The following is a 26751-nucleotide window of genomic DNA, read 5'->3' as shown; positions in this document are numbered from 1 at the left end:
AGTCTGAAGACCAGGAGACATCCGAGATGCCCTACACACACACACACACACACACACACACACACACACGTCAGAACCAGGACTAGTCTGAATCCAGACTGGGTTCAGGATCAGGACTTGGGCGTCTCACCAGTTTGTGTCCGACGATGGATTTCTCAAACTTCCCGTCGAACGCTCCCCAGATCTTTATCAGCTTATCGGCAGCTGCACAGAGACGTTACCATGGTTACCGCAACCTCAAAACATCACAGCATGGAACAACAATAGTGAGTGTGAAGGGGTGATGCGTTCAGGGACTGACAGACGCTGACATGGCAGCAGTCAAGTGTGTCTGTTCCCCAGACTGTAGAGATAATGGACGACGCTTACGGGTCTGAAAGGTGAAGCCAAGGCTGAAGGGAGAAATATATTTAAAAAACCTACACAAGAGACATCTTTATATCAGTGATATATGGACGCCCAGCCCTATATGTACACACGGGGCTCCTCTGTCGCTGACTGTTAAAACAGCATTGTAAACTTCAAGTATTTCATTTATATAGTTTATACTTCTGCTAGTTTTAAACTAAATTCAAAGGTTTCTGCTATCAGATGACCCTTTAGGTTTGTGTGTGTGTGTGTGTGTGTGTGTGTGTGTGTGTGTGTGTGTGTGTGTGGTCTCACAGGAGCTGGCGAGCCACTCTCCGTTGGGGCTGAACTTGACAGACGAGACGGCCTTCGTGTGTCCGGCCAGCGTGAACTTCACGGTGTAGTTTGATTTGGCCGGATTGGACTGCAGACACACACAGAGAGTTACTGCTCACACACACACACACACACACACACAGAGTTACTGCTCACACACACCTTACACTGCAGACACACACAGAGAGTTACTGCTCACACACACACCTTACACTGCAGACACACACACAGAGAGTTACTGCTCACACACACCTTACACTGCAGACACACACACACACACACAGAGTTACTGCTCACACACACCTTACACTGCAGACACACACAGAGTTACTGCTCACACACACACCTTACACTGCGCACACACACACACACACAGAGAGTTACTGCTCACACACACACCTTACACTGCACACACACACACACACACACACACACACACACACACACACACACAGAGAGAGTTACTGCTCACACACACATTATACAATATCTTTTCATATCTTAACACTAATATAAATACTGAGGTATCCAAACAAACAATGTTCCCCTTGTTTCATACAAAACAAGTTTATCTGAAGTTAATGAGGTTAGTTACATAAATATATTTTATTATTATCATTGTACCTGTGCAAACAGAAAGTAAAGAATATCTGATATGTAATACTTAATAACAGAGTCAGGTCTGTTTACAGCTACAGGGTGTAATGGAACTACATATACAGTACATTTACTCCAGTACTGTACTTAAGTCCAAGTGCTGTGTGTGTGTGTCTGTGTGACTTTGTGTATGTGTGTCCACTGTGTGTGAGTGACTGTGTGTGTGTCCGCTGTGTGTGTGTGTGTGTGTGTGTGTGTGACTGACTGTGTGTGTGTGACTGTGTGTGTGTGTGTGTGTGAGTGTGAGTGTGTGTGTGTGTGTGTGTGTCCGCTGTGTGTGTGTGTGTGTCCGTGTCCGCTGTGTGTGTGTGTGTGTGACTGTGTGTGTGTGTATGTGTCCGCTCCGTGTGTGTGTGTGTGTGTGTGTATATGTATGTGTGTATGTGTCCACTGCGTGTGTGTGTGTGTGTGTGTGTCCACTGTGTGTGTGTGTGTGTCCACTGTGTGTGTGTCCACCGTGTGTGTGTGTGTGTGTGTCCGTGTCCGCTGTGTGTGTGTGTTATACTTATATTGTTTATATCTTTTTATCCTTCTTATATTTGTATGTGTGACATGCTCCAACAACACCATGACAAATTCCTCGTATGTGCAACGTACTTGGCAATAAAGCCCTTTCTGATTCTGATTCTGATTCTGGGTGTGTGTGTGTGTGTCCACTCTGTGTGTGTGTGTGTGTGTCCGCTGTGTGTGTGTGTGTCCGCTGGGTGTGTGTGTGTGTGTGTGTGTGTGTGTGTGTGTGTGTGTGTGTGTGTGTGTGTGTGTGTGTGTGTGTGTGTGTGTGTGTCCGCTGTGTGTCTCACCTTGCTGCCGGACCCTGACGACGACTGTTTGATGTTTTCTGTCTCTGGCTTCTTCTCCTCCGTCGCCATGTTGTCCAGCTCTCAGGCTGCTAACTTCTGTTAGCTCTGTTTTGATTCCCTGCTGCTGAGGCGGAGCTAAAGCTAACGCTACCTGCCGATGCTAACAGCCGATACAACTGTAGCTGTACTCAGCAGTCAGCACAGCTTCCGGGTCAGAACCGGTGCCGTGTTACCGTGAGTTGGGCCTGGAGTCTGGACCGGGTCTAGATCGGACCGTTAGAGCAGATAGGGGCTAGCCTTTTAGCTTCGGCTAGCTACAGAGCAAGAATGTGCTGGCTGGAGGCACGTAGCTGCTACAGCGCATGCGTGACTGAGTTTCCCTCTTCTTTGGGTGTAACTGCAGCTGGCATTGTGTTGCACTACTGCCACCTTCTGGAGCGAGTTAATAACGAAATAAAATACTGAAGTTTGCTTAAATTTGATATATTGGTTAAGCAAACGGCTTTTTAAAGCTGTCACATGGTCTCTGGATACTTGTGATGGGTATTATCTCATATTATAAAGACAAAATGGTGAACTGAAAAATAGTTGGATGCTACTGTGTCAACATAAACAATATTCAAGTTAATTCTTGTAGAATCTCAATAAGATTTCCTTTGTTTCAGGTCACTTCTAAGTCAAACATTTAGTTTAGTTAACATTTGACTGTTAATTGTGTTTTTGTTTATTTTAATTTTGTACTGTGAAGCACTTAATTTACCCTAGGATTTGATGAGGCTTTCAGATTTTTCCTGATTATCCTGTAAATAATAATAATAATAAGTTTATTTGATATAGCACCTTTTACAGACAAAGTCACTAAGTGCTTCACATGATAAACATTTATAAAAATACAGTACAAAACAGAACATAAGCAAGGGAAAAAAGAAAATAATAATTGAACGACCAATGAAAATCATTTCAATGATTAAAACCTAAACTTGGAGTCAAAAGCGAATTTAAACAAACGTGTCTTCAGCTGCTTTTTAAAAGCTTCAACAGAGACTGCAGAACGTAGGAGAGTAGGAAGGGCGTTCCACAGGCTTGGAGCCACCGCTTCAAAGGAACGTCACCTTTAGTTTTTAAACGAGTGCGTGGGACCCCCCCAGTAGTCCTTGGTTAGAAGACCGGAGAGACCTGATAGTAGGGTACGGATGGAGCAGGTCTGAGACATAAACTAGTCTAGTCCCTGGTTAGAAGACCTGAGGGACCTGTTAGTAGTGTATAGATGGAGCAGGTCTGAGATATAAACAGGAGCCTGACCATGGAAACCTTTATATGTAAGAACAAGAACTTTAAATTGGATCCTGAACTTGATCAGAAGCCAATGTAGCAAAAAATATTAATAAAAACATATAAATAACAGTTAAGTCATCTATTAAGAAGTATCAAGCATTCAATACTGTTTGTCAAAATGTGACAGGGTTAAATATTTTGACTAATAGTAGCCATAACTCCATATTTAGACAAATGCAGCACAGGATAGGACATCATTAGTCTCGCATTTCCAGCTCTAAAACATTCTGGGACAAGAGAAAAAAAAGGCTCTGGGTTGTTTGCATTTCTTTAAACCAATCAAAAGTCGCTCCCGACACAACAATGGTTGCTCTGCAAAATAGTCTCGGGAAGTAACTTGTTATAAATCAGCTGATACATGGTTAAATACCAGTGTATCTCCGTGTGTACTTCGTCCACAGCAATCCCACCAATCAGTCCTAAAACCTCCCAGTTAGAGAGGAAATGATCTAACATATTCTTATTAAATCTTTACAATCATTCTCTGAACGAACCAAGCAGGCCTGCCTGGTTGAGAATAGCACACACAGAGAGCAGAAGGCAAGGGACATCCGGCAGCGCTAGACATGAGGCAATTATCCTGGAAAGTCACTGTCATTGATCCAGACTAGAATATCATAATAGTCTAGGCAGAATTTCTTAAAATGTGCTTATTTAAAGTGCATTTTGTGATTATTTATATTGTACAACATTTCTAGGGGTATTAAGGGGTGCTGAATCCAAATCTGATGTATATGAAGCTCAAAAATGTCCCAAAATGCCTCAAAATTGAGAAATTCAAAATGGCCGCCACCGCCAGGCTGAAATCTATTTTTCAGTATATCTTTTTGACTAAACAAGGTACAAACATGAATTAAATGTGCTTTTGTAAGTTGTCCTACATGGGGAATTCAATGCCATATTCAGATTTGAGATGTAATGTGAAGAAACTGCTTAGATATTGCAAAAATAGTTGTTTTTAACTATGAATAATTACTCAGTTGTTATTATTATTATTATTATTATTATTACTACTATTGTTAAATAGTAGTTTGTAACTTTTTGTATTTGTTTGTACATTTGACCTCAACAAAATACAAAGTAAGTAAATGTAGCCTGATAATATCAACAACAATAATAATAATAATAATAATAATAATAATAATAATAATAATAATAACTGAGTAATTATTCATAGTTAAAAACAACCATTTTTGCAATATCTTACAACTTACAAAAGCACATTTAATTCATGTTTGTACCTTGTTTAGTCAAAAAGATATACTGAAAAATAGATTTCAGCCTGGCGGTGGCGGCCATTTTGAATTTCTCAAGTTTGAGGCATTTTGGGACATTTTTGAGCTTCGTATACAGCAGATTTGGATTCAGCACCCCTTAATACCCCTAGAAATGTTGTACAATATAAATAATCACAAAATGCCTTCGGGGTTCTGATTTTGTAAAAAATTGACCCTGTCTATAAGACTTGATATTTTGCTACACTATTGTTCCTAATTGGTAGCCACAAACACATATCAAGCTACATTTCCTTAAGCATTTGTTAAGCTTAAGCACTGCTCAATGTTCTGCTAAGATCTGAAATAAAATTGCTGAGTATCAGGGTTGTGTACATGGATGTATAAAAAATAGCTTTAATGTAGTTAACTATAACTACTTTTCCTATGTTTATGTAGCTTAGCTTGCTGCATTTATTAAGTTTATTTATGCATTTAATTACATTAGCTTCAGTTAAGTGAAGCTTCATTTAATGTAGAATAACTGGTAGCATAGCTCAGTGATTACCAACCAAGGGTAAGTGTTGGAGTACCCCTCCAACACTTACCCTTGGTTGGTAATGGTTTTGCTGTTAGCTTTGGGAACATGGAAAAGCGTAGAGTAGCTTAACCAATTTAAAAAAAATAAACATTTAAATTTGAAAGATATATACACATATTCACATAAGGCAAATAAAAGGTTTAGGTTTTTTAGTTAGGTTAGGTTAGGTTTTTTATGTTAGCGTGTGAAAACTAGTTAGCAAGTGCACACAGAAGTCAAGCTAAAAGTAATGTTCAAATATTTACAGTTCTAAAAGTAATCTAGAAGCGGTTCAAAGAGCTAAACGTTTTTTAAAAGTAAGTACTGACTAAACGGTTGAAACAGTTGGCTAAACACGCCCAAGCCCAATTAACATATCAAAGTAATAACTAGTTTGAACATGCTTGCAAAAGTTTGAGTTTTTGTGCTCCTAAAGACCTTTAAAACGTGGTCATGAAATAAAAAAATGAACACGAAAGTCTATGGAAGACTTCCTGTAAAGCAAAAACATAATTTTTTTTTTTTATAGGTTTCTACAGATGAGAACAATAATCCCGTCAAATTCCGTGAACATCAAAGAAACTTTATCCCAAACCTGGCATGCTTTTGCTATGGAGACGGGTGGCCACGCTCGAGCCCAATCAATACAAAAATTTGATTTAAATACAAAAGTCTGACAAGTGTGCCAATTTTTGAGCATCCAAGTCCCTCATGAATGTGATTGCGCTGCAGAAAATCTTTCCAAAAACAATAAGTTGCCCATACTTTCAGTGCCAGGGATACATCTATCCTGTGCAACTTTATTTCTGGTTTCCAAACAATATCCAACAGTCTGCTCCGATGATCAATCTCTTCCTCGTACTCTGCGATAGTTTTATCAAAAACTCTGAATATTTCTTCAGCAGAAGCAGTTTGTCCTAACTGTCCTAACTCATTACATGCAAAGCGAGATATTTCAAGCCTTTTACCCCGTTTACACATACATGGTTATTTTGAAAAACTGAGACATTTCCCTTCGTTTGTGCCCTTCATTTAAATGCAAATGGAGAATTTGCCTCTGAAAACGATTCTTTCTAAAAACTCTGGCCAGAGTGGAGATTTTGGAAAACTTTGTTTGCACGTTTGCATGTAAACTGAGACAAAAGGAGGTAGTCAGCCAAGGAAGTGAGGAAGAGAAGAGAAAGGAAGTGATTCGTTGCTGTTGTTGCTATTTTCGGGATTCTGATTGGCTAACGTGGGCTTGAGCTTCTCATTACACTGCCACCTACAGGTCTGGCGTGCTCTTGACGACATATACACAGGTATGTGTAAACGAACACTTTTCTGAAAAATGACAGCTGTGCACAACGTTATTTTTGAAAACGGAGAGGTTAAAATGTTTATGAAAATAGCCGGCCACGTGTAAACGTAGCATTTATTTGTTATAATTTTGATGATTATGACTTACAGCTTATGAAAACCCCAAATTCAACTCAGAGAATATTGTGAAAAGGTTTAATATTGTAGGCTCAAAGTGTTACACTCTAATCAGCTAATTAATCCAAAACACCTGCAAAAGGTTCCTGAGCCTTTAAATGGTCTCTCATTCTGGTTCAGTAGAATTCACAATCATGGGGAAGGCTGCTGTCCTGACAGTTGTGCAGAAAACCATCATTGACACCCTCCACAAGGAGGGAAAGCCTCAAAAGGTAATTGCAAAAGAAATTGGATGTTCTCGAAGTTCTGTATCAAAGCACATTAAGAGAAAGTTAAGTGGAAGGGAAAAGTGTGGAAGAAAAAGGTACACAAGCAGCAGGGATGTGTTGATTTGGGGAGCCATGTCATATGCTGGTGTTGGTCCACTGTGCTTTATTAAGTCCAGAGTCCTCACAGCCGTCTACTAGGACATTTTAGAGAACTAGATGCTTCCTTCAGCAGACAAGCTTCATGGAGATGCGGACTTCATTTTCCAGCGGGACTTGGCACCTGCCCACACTGCCAAAAGTACCAAAACCTGGTTCAATGACCATGGGATTACTGTGCTTGATTGGCCAGCAAACTCGCCTGACCTGAACCCCATAGATAATCTATGGGGCATTGCCAAGAGAAAGATGAGAGACATGAGACCGAACAATGCAGAAGAGCTGAAGGCCGCTACTGAAGCATCCTGGTCTTCCATAACACCTCAGCAGTGCCACAGGCGAATAGCATCCATGCCACGCCGCACTAACGAGGCAGTAATTCATGCAAAAGGGGCCTAAACCAAGTACTGAGTACATATGCATGATTATATATTTCAGAGGGCCAACATTTCTGTATTTAAAATCCTTTTTTTAATGATTTCATGTAATATTCTAATTTTCTGAGATTTTGAATTTGGGGTTTTCATAAGCTGTAAGCCATAATCATCAAAATTATAACAAATGAAGGCTTGAAATATCTCGCTTTGCATGTAATAAGACTATATAATAAAAAAAAAAATTCTCAAATCACCTCGATGCTATTCTGCTGGGTTTGGAAAGTGTAAATGAGGTAGGGTTTGCTCCACTTAGAATTGTTATCATTTAAGTCTGTAAAATTAAATTGCATTGAACGGAAAATATTTTGATAAATACTTTATTGTCGCTACTGGGGAAATGTGACCCGTCAACACATATGGGCACGCAAAACCAGCAAACAGAAGACATTAAATAATACAATAATATATACCCTGGAGCATTGTGGTTTTGTAGTGTAGTACAGCCTCTAAACTCCGTTTATCTTAGGTTTCTTTTAAAATTCCATCCAATACAGTTAAAAAGGACTTCTTGTGGGTTTGGACACACATTTGTACACTAGTGGCGGAAGCTACCATACAAGGTGCCACCTGCGCATCAGATAAATATTCACACACATATGGCACGGCCATCAGGAGCAATTGGGGATCAGTATGTATTAGAGCTGTCAATCTTCCTCTATAATAGCATTCGAATTCCAATTGATTTGTTTTTATATTCGAACAATATTCAAATATTTAATGCTCAAATGCAGCCTGTTAAATAATATGTACTACACTACTCAGGCTTATGCATCGTCAATGCCACTACAAGCATGTTTTTAAAAAAAAAAATGTATTTAACCTTTATTTAACCGGGCATGTGGTTGTTGTTAAACGTTCTGTCCACTAGAGGGGCTTCTAACATCAGCCTGGCCTTGAGGGGACCTGCACGCAACTTTGTTTACATTTATTTTCCACCACGAGCACACAGCGACAAACACAAATCAACAAAGAACTCTGTAATGAAACTCTGTTGTAAAGGCTAACGGTGCACGGTTAGCACAATGACATCATGTTAGAAAGCACAGCCGAAACCATTTGTCATAAACTAGGTAAGTAACAAACGATGCTAACTGCATTAATAACTAAGCCAAATGGTGCCAAATGGTGCCCTCACTACCATTTTAGTGATTTAAAAGCAACCTGTTTCTTGCAGATTGTTACGTTACTGAGAATACAGCTGTTAGAAGGTAATAAATAAAGTTGAAGCTAACTCTGACAGCTGTAGGGCAGCGAACATTAACTTTAGCTGTCTCCATGAAGCTACCAGCTAAGCTCCTATAACTCGCAATGCAGTTAGAAAACCAGTACGACTTAACTATTGATAACATAAGCATTTTGGCTTGTTATTGTTCATAAAATGTGACATGAGTGACACATGCGGGTAGGCCAAGGTGAGAAGAGGGAGATTAGCTAACATAATTATAAAAAAAAGTCACATTTGAGGGATCGATATTGGATTCGATTTTATCCTTTATGGGTTCGCATATGCTTTATTAAACCTGAAGCATCACAGAAGCTTTCCCTGCAAATTTTGCAAACGAACGGCTTCTCACCTGTGTGAGTTCTCATGTGCACCAACAAGCCACTATTTTGTCCAAAATCTTTTCCACATCTTTTGCAAGAATATGGCTTCTCACCGGTGTGGGTTCTAATGTGAACCAACAAGGCATAGCTTTGTTTAAAGTCTTTTCCACATGTCTTGCATACATAAGGCTTCTCACCAGTGTGTGTTCTAACGTGGACCAACAAGGCACTACTTTGTCTGAAATCTTTTCCACACGTTTTACAAGAATATGGCTTCTCACCTGTATGGATTCGCATATGCCTTTTTAATGATGAAACATCAAAAAATCCTTTCTCACAGATCTTGCAAATATACGGCTTGTCACCTGTGTGGATTCTCATGTGGACCAACAAAGCACTATTTTGTCGGAAATCTTTTCCACATGTTTTGCATAAATATGGCTTCTCACCTGTGTGGGTTCTCATATGGTCTCTTAGGCCCTCATTACGTTCAAAATCTTTCCCACATGTTTTGCAAGAATATGGCTTCTCACCTGTATGGATTCTCATATGCCTTTTTAGTGTTGAGCGACTACATAATAATTTCCCGCAGGTCTTGCAAATGTATGGCTTATGACCTGTGTACGTTTTCATGTGGATTTTCAGTTGAGTTTTACTTACAAAATCTTTTCCACATGATTTGCAGGAATATGGCTTCTTACTTCTGTGGACTCTCAGGTGTCTCTGAAATGCTGAATCATACTTTACATCTTTCCCACATGTGTCACCTGTTTGAGTATTACGGTGAATCTCTGACAAGGTAGTGTTTTTCAAATGGTTGCTTCTGTTCTTGCGTTGTCTCTTCTTTGGTTCTGGCTCTGCATTTCTAGTTGATCCTGAGTCTCCATGCTTGCCTCCTTTCTGATCTTGGCTCTCAGCTTCATGAGAGTTGTGAGAGAGGAGCTGGTGGTCACTTTCCTCATAAGTAGGAGTCAACATAAAGGTATCAGTCTCCTGCTTCAGTAAAAACTGCTCTCCCTCCTGACTGGTGCACAGTTCCTCCTGTTCCTCTTTAATCTGTGGAGGCTCTGGGTCCTCTTGGTCCAGACTGGAGTTCCTCTCCTGAATACAGAGCTGCTGGTCAGAGAGAACCTCCTCCTCCTTACAGACATGTTGCTGTGGGAGCTCTGGAGGGACAGACAACAAAAGCAATAGGATACCGCTGTTACTGTAGAAAGACCTGGGGTCTCATTTATAAACGTGGCGTATGCACAAAACGGTGCTGAAAATGTGTGTACGCCACTTCCCATGCAAAATTTGTGATTTGTTTATTTTGCTTCATAGATCCACGTTATCATGAAGGTTAAATCCAGCAGTGTTATTTGCGCTTGTACTGAGTGATAATTGTTCCATAAACACCTTGTAAAATCCAACTCAAATCAAAATTTGTTCTAAATATTTAATCAGCGCCCTCTTACCTTCACATTGTCCACTACGGAGTGCAGGAGGAGGAGATGGCCCGACTGCATGGAATACAGGACAGCATCAAATACACTACCATTAGATAACGGCAGAACACAGTGTAAATAACTAAATATCTGTCTTTAATACTGTGCATATACAGTATCATCAAATGTCAAAGTCTGGAAATACAGCCGTTAAGCTCTCACACAATCGTTAACACTTAATGTCCTCGTTATCAGTCCAAACTTTAATACTGTTTGTGACAAAACCTGCATTAAGAAACATGTGTTTGCCTATTAGACTTTCGTCTTTAAATTGTTTCTCGGGGTGAGGGATACCACTAATTGATGCGTTGATTTTGGCAAGGTGTTAACAATCACAAATTGTTGCAATCATAAAAATACTGGTGTGACCCCCGTGCGTAATGCTGCATGATGAAGAATCTAAAGTGAGTCAATGGATCACTGTAATTAAATTGAGTTCCTCTGATAAAAAGCTGTGATTCTTGAGTCCATAGAAACACTGAACTGCTGCCTTCTGTTGGTCAGAATCTACAATTACCAAGAGTACATGGGATGGATCACAGAGGATTATCTTTCCTACCACTGGTCAAAGACACACTGATAATTGTGATGATCTTTCTTAAGCAATAACTTTTATTTTGATGATACAGGAAGTTTCCCAAACCATGCATCACATAGCTGATCACACTCTCCAAAACAATCAACCATTTGTCATTTATCAAACAAAAATGCAAAACATTTGGCCAGAATCGTGTCAGACACAAAAGCTAGTGTATAAAAATAGCCAAAAGGCACTTAAACATTCTTATACTGTAATATAAACTGATGTCAGTCACTCAGAAATGTAAAACCTATCTCAATCTCAAATCGGTGTGCACCTTGTTGCTGCGGTACCTGGTTGAACAACATGTTTCCTCTGAACGGTGTGAAACGTGTGCAACAGGCGTTGAGTTCTGTTTTCTCTGGTTTGGTGGGCGTGTCTCTGGTTTACTGGCTGTGTCCCAGGTGACAGCCAATCAGCAGAGACGTGCCTGTAAACTTACCCACATGTGTCACATATGAAAGACTTTTTACCTGTTTGAGTATTAGGGTGAATCTCTGACACGTTAGTGTTGTCTACGTTGTTGCTGTGACTTCTGCTCTTGCGTCGTCTCTTCTTTGGTTCTGGCTCTGCATTTCTAGTTGATCCTGAGTCTCCATGCTTGCCTCCTTTCTGATCTTGGCTCTCAGCTTCATGAGAGTTGTGAGAGAGGAGCTGGTGGTCACTGTTTGCTTCTGATACCACAGAGGTTATAACTGGCATGTTTAGCTGCTGGTCAGAGAGAACCTCCTCCTCCTTACAGACATGTTGCTGTGGGAGCTCTGGAGGGACAGACAACAAAAGAAATAAGATAGGACTGTTATTGGAGAAAAGACCAGAACACTTGCTCTCTTTAAAAAGTGAAGCCAATGCTGCAGCTCATTAAAGCTGCGTTCTCTCTCATTTTCAGTAGGCTCCAAAAATAAGTCTGTTTTATAGAAGTCTATGAGAAAATGACACTACTTCTCACTTAATTTATTACTCAGTAAACATTATCATAATGACTTTATGATCTCAATTGCTAGTTTGGTCCCAGTTATTTTTTATGTAAAATAAAAGATTAAGTAGGGGATGTTTCAGGACCTGTCAAACAGGACAGAGGCTTTAATTATTGTAAAATCAAAAATTTAAATCTGATGTGTTAAACAGATTTGTCCCACACAGTACAGGAATAACCTGAATAGTCCAGGTGATATGCTTTCCGCTGTAACCAGATTATGTATTTTGCATCATATCTTCTCAGCCAAACATGAAAACACACAATATGTGCTGTCTACCCCGATGTTTTTTATACAGTCAACGATTAGTTGGACCTAAGACCTTTAACTGAATAGATATGTATTTATTAAATATGAGGACCAAATGATGATGTGTTATAACTTGAGGCCCTCCAGTTTGGGAACCACTGTCGTCAGGGTTAATGAACAAAAGGATTACATTTTTAAAACTCTTCACCACTGGTTCACAACTTTTTGGTCTGAGGTCCCCCCACCGTCCTGTCAGATGAGCTCATGTACCCCTTCATCAATTCCCAAAGTTTGTTCAAATTTGAATATAAACTGCTATCTATCTATCTATCTATCTATCTACCTGTTCCAATTGTGTAATAATTCATTATATAAAGTGGATATTGTTATTTTTTCTTGTTGAATTGTAAATGTTTAGGTTGGTTTGGTTAACAATCCTACTACTATATCTACCTAAAGTGAGGCTGAATGTTTTAACCATTAATCCATTACTTTCAGCTAACCATTTAAGCTGCTTATGCAGTACTTTCAGGTTACTATTATAACCCTTTCTCCACTTCTTTTAGCTACTCATTACAACTATTTGGTAGGGTAAACGTACCCATTAAGCCCAGGCACCATTTAAGCCCACTTGCAACTTTGAAGTCAATTTAAAAAAAAAGAGGGGGCTGTCTTCTGCTACTCATTATTTTATCCAATCTAACAAGTTCTTAGTTACACGTCAGTTTTTGTTGAGAACCAATCACATTTGTCAATGTTGAGTTATGTGAGCCTACATCAGTGCAGTCTCAAAGAGGCTCACAGAAAGTCGCCTCAAAACTTTGGTGTTTTGGGACCCCTCAGAAGGAATCTATTTTCAACAATTTAAAACCACTAACTTGATAAGTACATTCATATTATGTAAAATGAGAGATTAATGATTTGATTGTTGTGTATTATCAAATCGTTTGTCAATTTGTACTATTTGATTTCATTTGGAAAGATGAGTTTTGCTAGTTAGCGTAGCGAGCTAATCACAAGGTCAAAATATAGCCATACTGATAGATACACTGCCGAAGGATTAAAAATGTTAAATATGTACACTGAATGTTTTCTGATTCATTTTACATCAATCTACAAATTAAGACACAATAAATGGTTTGGGTGGGCTAAATATCTTTTAAAAATGCCTTTTTTTCAAGGTGGGCTTAAATGGTACAGTGAGCTAAAAAGCAGCTAGCACAAGGCAACTTTGAATGAAAATACATTGATAATTCTGAAAGTTTGGCAACAGAGGGACAACTATGATGGCAAGTTTACAGCATATTTAGGCTCCAGGCATAGCTTTATAAATATATTTAATTTTGGTGTGAACATATCATCTTTATTTCCCCGGTAGTCACTGTAGAACCATTTAAGCCCATCTCATGTTTCAATAGAAATTGACTGAAATTATGAGTTTGATAGGAATTTTTGATTTTCACTGTAATCCTGTGACTTTGATGTTCTTTTACCTTACTGACTTCATTAACAAGAGTACCTCACAGATCACACACTGGCCAGATGTATTGTTATGTAACCTAATTTGCATAATCATTTGTATACAGTGAGAAAAATGACAACAAAATGGAAGAATTACAACAGTTGTCCTAAAATCATCGAGGCATGTCGCCTTTTGAGGTTGAAAATATTGAACGGAGGTTCATCGTTTGCCGGGCTAACCTGCAGAGTGCTGGCCCTTTTCACCTGGCAAACCACCAAGAAATCGAAATACTGTACAAAAAGAAACTAAAAGCAATGCAAGTAGGCTAGCCTCTTCTTTGAGCTGTTTTGCAAGTCATGTTTGATATCTGATGTTAAAACGTTATTAGTGCAGGTGAAGAGTTGGCAAAAGCATGCCAACAAACTATGTAATGTAACGTAAATTTTAATTTAAGACAGGTCAATGACCGTTTCAGTGTCAGTGTTTTTACTACTTTAAAAATTGTTATATTATCAATATTAAAACAAACTAAAACCTATGAATGTAGCTTATCAGAATAATAATTGTAGTCTCTTGTTCACAAGCTGCTCCTCAAGTCATGTTTGTGGTTTGTTATTATTGGTTCAGGTGACAAATTGGCTAAAGCAAGCCAAACATAAAATTAAATGTTTTTTGTAGATACTTGTTAATGTAAGACATATTATTGAATACATATTTGGTGTTTTCACTAACTTTAAAATAATATTTTTTTTATATTTTGTCAATTATTTTTATTGTGGGCTTATTTGGAACACATGTGGGCTTAAATGGTGCCACGGTACCAATTAAGCCCATGCCAGACTTTTGACTTTATTCATAAAATATCTTTATTTTGTATGATAAAATATACACAAATAAATTAATTTATTTTCAAATGAGAGATTAATCTTACATTTCAACACATGATTATGTTAATAAACTGTCAGTATTTATGAAAAATAACTGAACTCAGATTTTGGTGGGCTTAATGGGTACGTTTACCCTACTACTTATTACCAGCTATTTATTTCTACTATTTATTCATTATTTTTAGCTAAACTTCTGTGCTCGACTGCTTTCTAGTCTTCATTCACTCCTACATAACTGCAACCTCTATTGTTTACAATGTTACAGCTGGAATATTCTATTAAATCATAATTTAAATGTTTTTATCAAATGAGTTAACCTTCTCTATGATCTTTCCACCATCCCCTGGCAACAGCGTAACTAACCCTTGGTTGGGATTCAGTGTTCTACACAACATCACACATCATTAAATCAGCTCATTGTGAGACACAACAACCTTTCTAACACAAGTGGAAAAGTGCATTTTATGGGTTGTATTGCTCATTTAAAAAGGTATATTATCAACAGTTGTTAGTCAAATGTAAGCCTCCCTCATTAAGCCAAGTCATTTCCAAGGTAGGAGGATGGTGCTGACAGTCAGCACTTGTTGGCACAACAGGGACTCCGTAGCCATCTGTGGTTCTAACCATGGTTCCGACAGCAGCGGGTAAACTCACCTATCCTGTGTAACTTGATTTCTGGTTTCCAAACGACATCCAACAGTCTGCGCTGCCGAGCGATCTCTTCCTCGTACTCGACGATAGTTTTTTCAACAACTCGGAATATTTCTTCAGCAGCAGCAGTTAGCCGCTCGGTGACAAACTCTCTCAAACACTCAACTGAAGACATTGTTGCTTAGTTCCAGCTGAAAGAACCATCTGCTCTACGGCTACAATACCGTCTTCAGCTCAGTCAACAGCAGCATGCAGCTAACGCTACGGGCAGCGCTGTTGTTTACTTCCGCTGGGGGTCACACTGATTAAGGTCCGACGGTGGAAGTGAGGAAGCTTTTCTTTCTGCTTTCAGCTGATGGCATTTTATTTAAACTTGTGTATTTAACATCAGCAGTAAAGATGTACAGCTACCTCGCTTCTTTCCACAAGGACATTTACACTCTTTAATAAACTACTACTTCAACTGACAGACATCTTTTTGTTGGTACTTTGCAGATAGTGATTTGGATGAAAACCAAATAAGCAGAGGTGGAAGAAATATACTTCTGACGTGTCTGTAAAAGGTGATCTCTCTCTCTCTCTCTGTCTCTCTCTCTCTCTGTCTCTCTCTCTCTCTGTCTCTCTCTCTCTCTGTCTCTCTCTCTGTCTCTCTCTCTCTCTCTCTCTCTCTCTGTCTCTCTCTCTGTCTCTCTCTCTCTGTGTCTGTCTCTCTCTCTCTGTCTCTCTCTCTCTCTCTCTGTGTCTCTCTCTGTCTCTCTCTCTCTGTGTCTCTCTCTGTCTCTCTCTCTGTCTCTCTCTCTGTCTCTCTCTCTGTCTCTCTCTCTCTCTCTCTGTCTCTCTCTGTCTCTCTCTGTCTCTCTGTCTCTCTCTCTCTCTCTCTCTCTCTCTCTCTGTCTCTCTCTGTCTCTCTCTCTCTGTCTCTCTCTCTCTCTCTCTGTCTCTCTCTCTCTGTCTCTCTCTCTGTCTCTCTCTCTGTCTCTCTGTCTCTCTCTGTCTCTCTCTCTCTCTCTCTCTGTCTCTCTCTCTCTGTCTCTCTCTCTCTCTAAGTTTCCATCCACTCGTCAATCGAATTATCTGAAGTTGGGTAAAAAAACTCATGCTAATAAAGCTGGTGAAAGTATGTTTCCATCCAACGGCTTTAAAGCCAATAAAAACCTGTGTGTAATGAAGTCACATGCTGTTTTGCGATCAAATTGGTATATGAATTGATTTCAGACATTTTCGCACTGAATCGCACAACATTCAAGCAAACAAGACAAAATGGATCGCGCCATCTACCAACAAATGATCAATATTGCACAAGTTGTAATAGTCTTATGTGCCAGCTGATAGCGACATATCAAGCTATAATAAGAAAACAACAACGCTATCAACACATTGCTGTGATGATGCAGATGTAGTAAATGCCCGACGACAGCGGAGGCGGCCTGTGGTGTGGGAACGACAGCGCTCCAAACAGTTCTGGGAGATCGTGGTTCAGAGACACTTCACGGAAACCCTTTGGTTGAAGCATTTTCAGATGACCAAGACAACATTTGACCTGTTGTGTAATTTTTTGGGCCCGTCCCTTTCCCCAGATGTCGCAAGCTATTGCCCTCCGGTTCCAACCGAGAAGCGTATCACCATTGCGCTCTACAAACTGGCTCCATGAGCAGAGAACAGAGTGGTAGGCGAAACGTTTGGTCAGCAAAACCACCATGCACCGGTGTGTTTACGCCGTGTGCAACGCCATACGAACGAGGATGATGTGAAGGTATATATACCTACCTGGAGTGGATGAGGCACCCCCTGCTGAAGGCTACAGCGATTTAGTCAACCGAAAGGGCTGGCCATCAATCGTACTACAGGCTGTGGTAGACGATCGCTGCATCATAAGGGACATTTGTGTCGGCACTCGCGGTAGTGCAGTAGTTCATCCACTTCCATCTGTCTTTGTTGACATCTGCCATGTGTGCAAACAGAGAGGAAATACTGGGCGGAAATGAACTAAAACTTCTTCTTCTTCGTCTTGTGGTGCGTTGCAACCATAAAATGACCTAAAACTTAATCGCAATTCAAATAACGTTTCCATCAGCATTTATCGCATAAGCTGTATATCGATCAAGATAAAATCTGATGAGACTGAACGTATTTCCTTTGAGTCAATATTCATGAAATTCAATCGAATTTTACTGTTTCCATAAGGCATTTTTCATTCAATATCACTTAATTCGGATAAAAACGTGTGGATGGAAACATAGCTACAGACAGTATATGGTTTCTCCTCATGTTAGACACCATATTGCTCAAAGAGTAACATCTGGTTCTGCTGCAACTTCTTCTTCCGGTTTTATGGCGGTTGGCCTCTAACTTTAATGGTGCATTACCGCCACCAGCTGGACCGGGCTGTGGTGCTTGAGTCTAACCTTTCCAAGTATGAAACAAACAAACAAACAAAAAAATAATTATAATTAAAAAAAGTTCTTTTAATTAGTTCTGAACTAATTCACTGTTCATGTTTCACAAAGAGTTTAACCTGAGCCAGACCGACAACAAAGATAGAAATCATATCACATCCATACAGAGATAGTAGTATACAGTTGTTAAAATATAATAAAATATATGACACACTGGTATCGGCCCGATACGCAAGTTCAGGTATCAGAATCGGTATCGGGAAGCAAAAAATAGTATCGGGCCATCTCTACTCTGGACTACCACAGAATACACCATCAGCATGCTTCTTCATTATTAACAAAGTATTATTTAATCTTGTGTGTCTGTAGCATGTGTTAATAATTCCACTTGCCATTAAAAGGTAACTTTTCATTTGGCTAGTAGTTTCCAAATGAGACAGGCTTTTTCTGTAACATGAGCGCCATCTATTGGTGCTATTCTGCAGACTTTAGGGTAAATTCTTACACACCATCACCAGTCTGCAGTAGCCTGTTTCATGGTAAGTTGCATATACTGAGCTCCACTGTAACGGTACAGAGCCATTTGACCGTGCAACGCTTCTGTCGCTCCGCGTTCCACTCTGTTCCTATGGGTGATGTCAAGTGACTTCAACGTGCACGCAAATCATTCTGGGAAGGCGGTGCTGCATTTGAAAAAATGCTGCGCGTCCAAAAGCTGGCCGATGCCCATCTTTATGCAAATTAATCTGTTGAACGCGACGCGACTATCCAGTAGAAGTAGACGAAAATCTTTTAAACTGACCTTTGTTGATCTGAAATAAAGACAGATTCAGTAACTGCACGGCCTATTTCTCTCTTAAAATGTTTTCAGAAACACGTTTCGGTGAACTATTTTCGTAAAATACTAGATCGTATTCTCAACGAGCTGCCATGACACTCTATTGAAATTCTCAAGAAGCCAAACCCATGTCAGACGTCCGTCCAATCAGCTGCCGGTCAGGGGTGTGGAGCATCAACCATGGATGTATGACGTTGCGACAAAACGTACAGCGAAAGACCATGCAAAACATTTCAGACCGTCCTGCCAACCTGTATACATTTTATCAATGTACGCTGTAATGTTTTTTCACTCTAAAGTCAGCGACTGCTGTTTCAACCCTGTCGGCTCTCTGCAGCGGGCGGGGCTGCTGCTCATACAGTTCTCCCTGCTACTGACGCGCATACACGTTCTCTTAATACATCCATGGCACACACACGGTGGATGCAGGAAGAAACCAGAGATGAGACGACACGATGACCTAAATTGAGGAAAGCTACGCTCGTTATTGTAAGTGCAATGATAAGTTATAGTCCAATAAGTACTTTATCAAACCGTATGAATGTGTGTCCCAAGCCAGGATAGGAAATGAACTAACAATGTAACAAGCCACTGACACATATGTTCAAATTTGATTCATTCAATTCATTATTATTTTTTGTCTTAAATCCACCAGCCATTTTCATATTATACCAACATTTGCAGCATCCTGAGCCTTTTTGGTTACTAGGAAATCTCAGCCCACAGTAGTTTTACTCTCCCCGAAACAAGTTACCTTTTTATTTTGAAAGAACTATACAAAAAAAAAAAATCACAACTTTTTTTGCAACTTTCACTGTCTGCCGCAACTTAATTGCAACAAACATACAAAAGACATTGCAACTTGTATCGCAATTTTTTACAAAAGCTCCCGCAAAATCAGGCATTTTGGGCCGCAACAATCTCAAAAAAAGGCCGCGAAATCCTGGAGGGACTGCATTGTGATAATATGTTAGTATGCATGCAGTATATCCACACGGGAGGTCTCTAATTTTATATTAGAGACCACGTTTGTTTTGTTTCTTTTTTTTTAGCTTAAATGAAAAAGCTCACCACGTTGTGCTAGCTTGCTAGTCTGGTTGAGGCTTAGCTTGATAACCTAACTTTTATGATACAACTGTGGCAACAGTAAAGAAAGTTTTCATTTTAGCTAACTGGAGCTCTTTATAGCGACGAATGTGATTGTGAAACACTATTCTGCTGTTTACCAGAATAAACGGCTGTGATAGCCAACGAAGAGCGACGACTTTGTGTGTAACACCACACAACGCAAGAGAGAGAGTACACACCACCATGTCCATACCTCATTCTTGAAAATACATCCTCCTCCTCCTCCTTGCTTCTGTTCATATTGTTGCTCTTTCCCACTTTATTCTGGATATTATAGAACTGTCTTCCAGTCTGCCCATTGTCCCATAATGTTTGCCTTTTTTTTCATACTTTTAATTTCTGCTTTGCTATAATTGACCTCAATATCTATGCTGTAATTTTCAGCTGCTTGCTTAGCACATGTATCTGCTAACTCATTGCCTACAACTCCTATATGAGCTGGTACCCATTCAAGAGTTATCTTGGTTCCTGACTGTAACAGATTGTTTGCAGCTTGTACTATTTCAAATACAATATCCTGCCTAGATTTTGACTGAAAGGTTTTGATGCTGATCAAAGCTGAGCTGAAATCTGAAGCAATTACTGCCTTCCTTGGCCTATTGACTTCCACCCATAGCAGAGCTAGCCACGTAGCGACCAACTCCGCTGTGTAAATTGCTAAATCATCACTGATTCTTTAACCTATTTTAACTTTTCACTTTGGGATGACATAAGCAACCCCCATTCTTTTATCTGTCTGTTTAGAGGCATCTGTATGTATAGTTATATCCTCTTTATACCTCTCCATTAAATAGCTCTGTACCCTATATTTGTCCATGTCATTTCTTTGCTTTTCTTCTAACCACCCCAAATCAATGGACACTTCTTTAAAAACCCATGGTGGAGCAGTTGGGAAAGGTACAGTAGGACCTATTTTTAATTCAATAAACCCCATTTCATTTACTTTATCACTGATCACCCAACCAAAACTTCTGACTTAAGCATTCCACGCTCTTGGCATTGCTTCAAAACTGATTGACTCATATGATTCTCATCATGACCCCTCAAGTTTGCCCAATACACAAGGGCTAGCTGATCTCTTCTAAGTTGGAGAGGCATTTCTCCCATCTCCACCTGGGTAGCTGTCACTGACTGGTGTGGCTTTGACAGCACCACAGCACAACCTTAACACTTGATTTTGGATCATATCCAACTTACTCAGCAATGTTTTGGCTGCAGACCCATATATTATGCTTCCATAGTCTAATACAGACCTGATCAATCCTGTGTAAATTGATGTTAGAGCGGGTCTGCTTGCTCCCCACTCCACTCCGCATAGACACCTCATTACATTTAGTACTTTCTTGCATTTATCAAATTATTTTTTGTATATGCACTGCCCATGTTAATCTTTGATCAAACCGTATACTGTGCAGCTACCTGCCTGAACTGCACTTTGCTTGGACTAAACACATGACTGCATTGCACTTGCACTTTAAATACTGTGCTGCTATTCTGCACAAGCTGCTACTCTCCACTGCACTTTAAGTGCCCAAGCACCTCCTATATGTCTATATGCTGTATTGTATGTGTTTTTATTCTATTTATTTCCTTGTTTTATACTGACACAAGCTGGGGGAACAATATTTCATTTTTTGTATGTACACATGACAATGACAATAACGTAAATCTTGAAATCTTGGATCTCTCTTGCTTGCTGTATCTTATTCACCACAAATTCAAGATTTCTCCCTCTTTTCCATAAAGCACCATCATCTGCAAACAATGCTACATCCACAAGATTCTCCACTTCCTTAAAAAAATAGTTTATCATAAAGGAGAACAACATAGGACTGATAATACTCCCTTGTGGGACACCATTTTCTTTCTATTTTTTTAGAACATTTTTGGGGCTTTTCCCTTTATTAGATAGTGACAGTGGATAGATGGGAAAGGGGGAGAGAGATGGGGGATGACATGCAGCAAAGGGCCGCAGGTCGGACTTGAACCCTGGCTGCTGCAAAGGACTCAGCCTACATGGGGCGCACACTCTTACTGGGTGAGCTAGAGGTCGCCCCAACGGGATACCATTTTCTACCTGATACTGCTCACTTATCACCCCATTTATCTTCACCATTATTGTTCTATCTGAAAAGAATTCCTTAACCCATGTGAACACTCTTCCATTGATTCCTATATGATTTAACTTCCACATCATGTCGTACGCTTTCTCAATATAAAAAAAAACAGCCACAACTGATTCTTTATTCACTTGAGCTCGTCTTATGGCATCCTCTAAATATACTAAAGGATCCATGGTACCTCTGCCTCTTCTAAAACCACTCTGATAATTTTGTATCAATCCTTTAGTCTCAACTGTACTGTATGTATAAGGCTGTCATTTATTGTTCTTTCCATTGTTTTCCCCATTTGAGAGGTAAGTGCTATTGGTCTGTAGTTGCTAGGAATCTTTGGGTCTTTCCCATGTTTTTTAATAGGGATAATTATAGATTCTTTCCATGCTCTTGGAATTATTCCCTTTGTCCAGACCTTATTGTAAAGACACAATAAGTCTTACTTTCCTTTATCAGTTAGGTTCTCCAACATAGAGTAACATATCCCATCCCCCCCTGGAGAAGATCTACCTAACTTTCTTAGTACATTATTGAGTTCAGTTATTGTGAATAATTCATTCAACACCCCTTCTATCATAACTTCATTCTTAAAGTCATGTTAATGATTTTCAACTGTTTCTGCTCTTGCTCTATTTTCCTGTTGGCCAGAGATAGCAAAATGACTCACTTCCCATACTCAAGTAGAAGTACTGATTTAACTTCTTTACTCAAGTAAAAGTAACAAAGTAGGGATGGGCGATACCACACTTAGGATTCGATACGATACCAATACTTTTTCTTGCATTTTCATCGATATCGATATCGATACCGATACCGTTAATTTCTTATTGGCAAATTTTGTCAGTAAAAATATTATTACATTTAAGACAAATCACAAGACAAATACAGACCATTTATACAAAATGTATTATGGTCAATACATAATAAAATTAAAATTAAAACTAAAACTATTGAAACTATTTTGCAGACTCTCGTGCAGGGTCTTCTGCCGGACTGCGGGTGGCGCAGGAGACTGGACTTTCACAGCAGCCTGTCTTTTTCAAGCTCACTGTGGCTCTCGGGGTGCGTCGTCTTTAGATGTTTGAATAAATTACTTGTGTTGCTGCTGTGGGAAACTTTTTTATCACACACTTGGCACCTTGCCGTAAGTTTATCGACTGGTGAAAAATAACACCACACCACGCTTCGTTTTTTGTCTGCCATATCTTACGCTTCTCTGGTTTTTCCTCCGGCTCCCGTATTCGTGCTGGGCTGCCCTCGGCTGTGTCGCTGTCGGCTGTGTCGCACGTTGACGCTCATTCGCTCGTCTCCTGTCACGTGACATGGGCCAGCTCAATACGCCACCAGGTACAGGGGCTTCACTCACATCATAAAAACACTCTCAAGTAATTTTAACGATGTTTTACACGCCTGAGACCAACTGGACGTGCAATACAGAAGATGTGGAACAATCATAGTATTGAGGTATATATTTGAGGCTTCTGTAGTTAATGAATTTCTAATATGTTTATAGTTCATCAAATTGAATTTCAATGTATTACTAATTTTTTTTATGTGACTTTTAAAACCAAGGTTCAAATCAAGTACTAGACCTAAATATTTTGCTTCATTTACATTTTTAATTTTTTGTCCATTTACTTGAATTTCTTGAGTTAGTTGTAATTTACGTTTATTTGAAAAAAACATTGAGACCGTTTTATCAACGTTTAAGGTCAGACAGGATGTCTGCAACCATTCTGCAACTTTTTGCATCTCTTTTGATAATTTGTCAGTAACCTCCAGCTCGTTTTCCCCAAAAGTGAAGATCACCGTATCATCAGCGTACATGATTACGTCAACGTCCGAACACACTCTAGGGAGGTCATTTATATAGATGCTAAAAAGCAAGGGTCCCAAAATAGACCCTTGCGGCACTCCCATCGAAGTGGCTCTAAACGCAGATTGGATGTTATTCACTTGTACACACTGATGTCGGTCGCTCAAATAAGATCTTATCCAGTTTTGAGTGTGCTCAGAGAGACTATATTGATTTAATTTACTGTAGAGTATCTGGTGATTGACAGTATCAAAAGCTTTATGCAGTTCAAGGAATACTGCTCCCACCACCCTTCCCTGATCCACATATGCCCTGATAGTTTCCAGGAAGTAACAACAGGCAAAGTCTGTTGAGTATTTACGTCTGAAACCAAATTGCATTGGATTTAAGAGAGATTGTGAGTCAAAGTGGGTGGTAAGTTCAGCCACCGTCTTCTCGAGCACTTTTGACGCAGCTGGGAGGATGCTTATTGGACGATAATTGTTCATGTCTTGTTTGTTTCCAGACTTAAATATAGGGGTGACAATCGCAGGTTTTAGGGCTGCTGGAAAAATACCCTCACTAATCGATTGATTGATCATTGTTGTCAACGGATCAGAGAAGATGTCCTTATATTGTTTCAGAAAAAGAAGTATCAAGTCCATAAATATCTTTTGCTTTGCTGCTGTTTAACACAGTAATTATTTTTTCAACTTTAGTTTTAGTTATTAAGCTAAGATTAAAATCAGATTTGTCACTGATTATGAGAGGGGGATGAGCAATTTGAAAAATCTGAGCAAGTTTTTGGACAGTTTAAAAAATATTCATTAAAATTTGTTGCTATTGCAAAAGAGTCATCAATAATTTTTCCATTAATATTGAGACAAATATTCTCACATTTTGACTTTTCTTTTCCAATTAATTTATCAGTAGTTTTCCATATTATTCTACTATTACCTTGTGCATTTCTAATGATTTCAAGAAAAAAAACTGGCTTTGGCCTTTCTAAGCTCAGCTGTAACTTTATTTCTTTGACTTGTAAAGGCAAATTGATCCGTTGTTAATCCTGATTTTAGAAATTTTTTTAGCACCACATCTCGCTTTTTCATCATATCCCAAATAATTTTGTTGAACCATGGCAAATTTCGTTTTCCATATCGCTTTCTTTGCTTATTTTTTGTATATTTGGTTAAGATGTCATTTACAGCCAACATAAGATCATGACAGCCTTGTTCACAAGATTCTTTCTCCAAGATGTCTGCCCACTTTGTTTTAAATCTTTTTCAACCAGCTGTAAATCTTTCTTTGGAATGAATGTGATACACATTTTACTATTCATTGGAATTTCATTCTTGCACCTTGTTTTTTATCAATTTTCTAGCTACTAAGGTTAAATTGTGATCAGACATGCCTGTAATTAGATTATAAGTTTTAATTATCAGCACACCGCCGCCTTTACCCTTGTTTCTGTCGCGTCTATACAAGGTGTATCCCGACACTTTCACTGTAGAAGAGGGGTAGTAGTAGTTTTTTTAAAGATTATTTTTTGGGGGCTTTTCCTTTTATTATAGTGACAGTGGATAGACATGAAAGGGGGAGAGAGAGATAGGGGATGACATGCAGCAAAGGGCTGCAGGTCGGATTCGAACCTGGGCCACTGCAGGACTCAGCCAACATGGGGTGAACGCTCTTATTAGAGTGAGCTAGAGGCCGCCCCGGGAGTAGTAGGGGTTAACCAAGTTTCCGTTAAGCAAAGATAATCAAGATTTGAGTCCGTTAACAAATGTTTGATCTGCTCAGTCTTTGAAGCAATGCTGCGGATGTTTAAATGTCCTCCGAAAATGCCTTTAAATGTCCTACGAAAATATGTCTTCTGGCTATGGCAACAACAACATACCTTCCACGTTCTATGTGCGTTAGGTCATGGCAGTTTCCTGTGGCGCCGCTATGACGACCAGCCAAGCTCGCCTCACGCATGAGGCGGTACTAAATCTGCAATGGAAAAAGGAGGACGGGGCACCACGGTCGAGTTGAGCCGAGTCGATCCGAGTAGAGCTGGTACTAGCAGTGGAAAAATGCCATAAGTGGTGGTGGAATATACATCTTGACTTCATAACGCATGTATCCTACGAACACCCTTTCAGGAAGTTTAACTTCTTCAAATGTTAGAACAATTGAGAGGCTATCGGTTATAGATCCATCTTGTCTCGTTTTCAGTCGCTTTGCTTCCTTTACCTTATCATTAGTTATGCTTCCTTTGACGTCATCCACTGATTCCCCTTAACGGGATCCCTGAAATTACTCCTTACACGTTTCTAGTCAAACACCACCGAACACTTCACTCCGTTACCATTTATTTTATTAACTTTGATTCATTTCTTTGCTGTTCTTCATCCTTACATGTAATCAGTAGACATCCATTTCTCAGCTTTTTAGCACTTCTTACCTCACCAAACTCCCTGTGTAGTGCTTTGGTGTAAGAGCTGTAGAGCTGTAGTCGGGCCTTAAAAGTTTGGCCCGAGGGGCCCCCCCTCTAGCTCACCCAGTAAGAGCGTTCGCCCCATGTAGGCTGAGGCCTTTGCACCGGCACAGGTTTGAATCCGACCTGCAGCCCTTTGCTGCGTGTCATCCTCCATCTCTCTCCCACCTCTCCTGTCTATCCACAGTCACTCTGAAATAAAGGGGAAAAAAGCCCCCAAAAAAATCTTTAAAAAAAGGTCTTCCCGGGTCCCGACAGAATTCGGCCTGAGCCCAACAGAATTAGAAGTACATTCTGATTGACAGCTTTTTAAAAGCCCGAACCCATTTACAGCGCACGCACACAGCTGTTTTACCTTTTGTAAAGAATGAGTCATTTGTCATTATGCTCATGATCAAAAGTTTTCCATACCTCAGACTTTCAGGTCCCGTCGGGTTCCGTCGGGTACTGCTACAGCCATTAAACAAAATGTCAATTAAAGCTGGAATATTTTTGAAGGATAAGAATCTAGAATTCTTGATAAATAACTTGATTGAGCATTGTAAACATTTTATTCATATGTGCAAATATTTAAAGGTCAAATCTCACATCAACAGTTGGAAGAATGAGCTTAAG

The 26751-nt window shown here is 39.6% G+C and overlaps 3 protein-coding genes across 14 annotated transcripts in view; 1 reads left to right on the top strand and 2 right to left on the bottom strand.

Moving 5' to 3' along the window:
• The window catches only part of LOC116058684 (WD repeat-containing protein 5-like), an 11565-nt gene extending 9038 nt beyond the window's left edge, over nucleotides 1-2527 (bottom strand). Inside the window, exons 1-4 of one of the 2 annotated variants that reach the window (XM_031311515.2) lie at nucleotides 2142-2527; nucleotides 664-772; nucleotides 131-204; nucleotides 1-31 (exon numbers count right to left, since the gene is read on the bottom strand). The exon at nucleotides 1-31 is cut by the window's left edge and continues 59 nt beyond it. In XM_031311515.2, coding sequence (XP_031167375.1) covers nucleotides 1-31; nucleotides 131-204; nucleotides 664-772; nucleotides 2142-2210 — 283 coding nt within the window. In that variant the 5' untranslated portion in view covers nucleotides 2211-2527. The remainder of the gene's footprint in view (nucleotides 32-130; nucleotides 205-663; nucleotides 773-2141) is intronic. The other variant, XM_031311514.2, reaches the window with a different exon arrangement.
• Nucleotides 1-26751, top strand: part of LOC116056993 (scavenger receptor cysteine-rich type 1 protein M160-like) — a 1012348-nt gene that overhangs the window by 319800 nt on the left and 665797 nt on the right. The window lies entirely within an intron of this gene.
• Nucleotides 8793-26751, bottom strand: part of LOC116058682 (putative mediator of RNA polymerase II transcription subunit 26) — a 96518-nt gene continuing 78559 nt past the window's right edge. For 2 of the 5 annotated variants that reach the window (XM_035999028.1, XM_035999029.1), the window contains exons 9-11: nucleotides 11634-11921; nucleotides 9030-9998; nucleotides 8794-8912 (exon numbers count right to left, since the gene is read on the bottom strand). In XM_035999028.1, coding sequence (XP_035854921.1) covers nucleotides 9034-9998; nucleotides 11634-11921 — 1253 coding nt within the window. In that variant the 3' untranslated portion in view covers nucleotides 8794-8912; nucleotides 9030-9033. Of the gene's footprint in view, nucleotides 8913-9029; nucleotides 10047-11633; nucleotides 11922-26751 lie in introns of those variants that run through there. The other 3 variants (XM_035999031.1, XM_035999030.1, XM_035999032.1) reach the window with 3 other exon arrangements.

This window comes from Sander lucioperca, chromosome 2, assembly GCF_008315115.2.
Source record: "Sander lucioperca isolate FBNREF2018 chromosome 2, SLUC_FBN_1.2, whole genome shotgun sequence".
NCBI classification, from domain to species: domain Eukaryota; kingdom Metazoa; phylum Chordata; class Actinopteri; order Perciformes; family Percidae; genus Sander; species Sander lucioperca.
The sequence above is the reverse complement of the archived record's forward strand: the minus strand, read 5'-3'. Positions and strand labels throughout refer to the sequence as shown.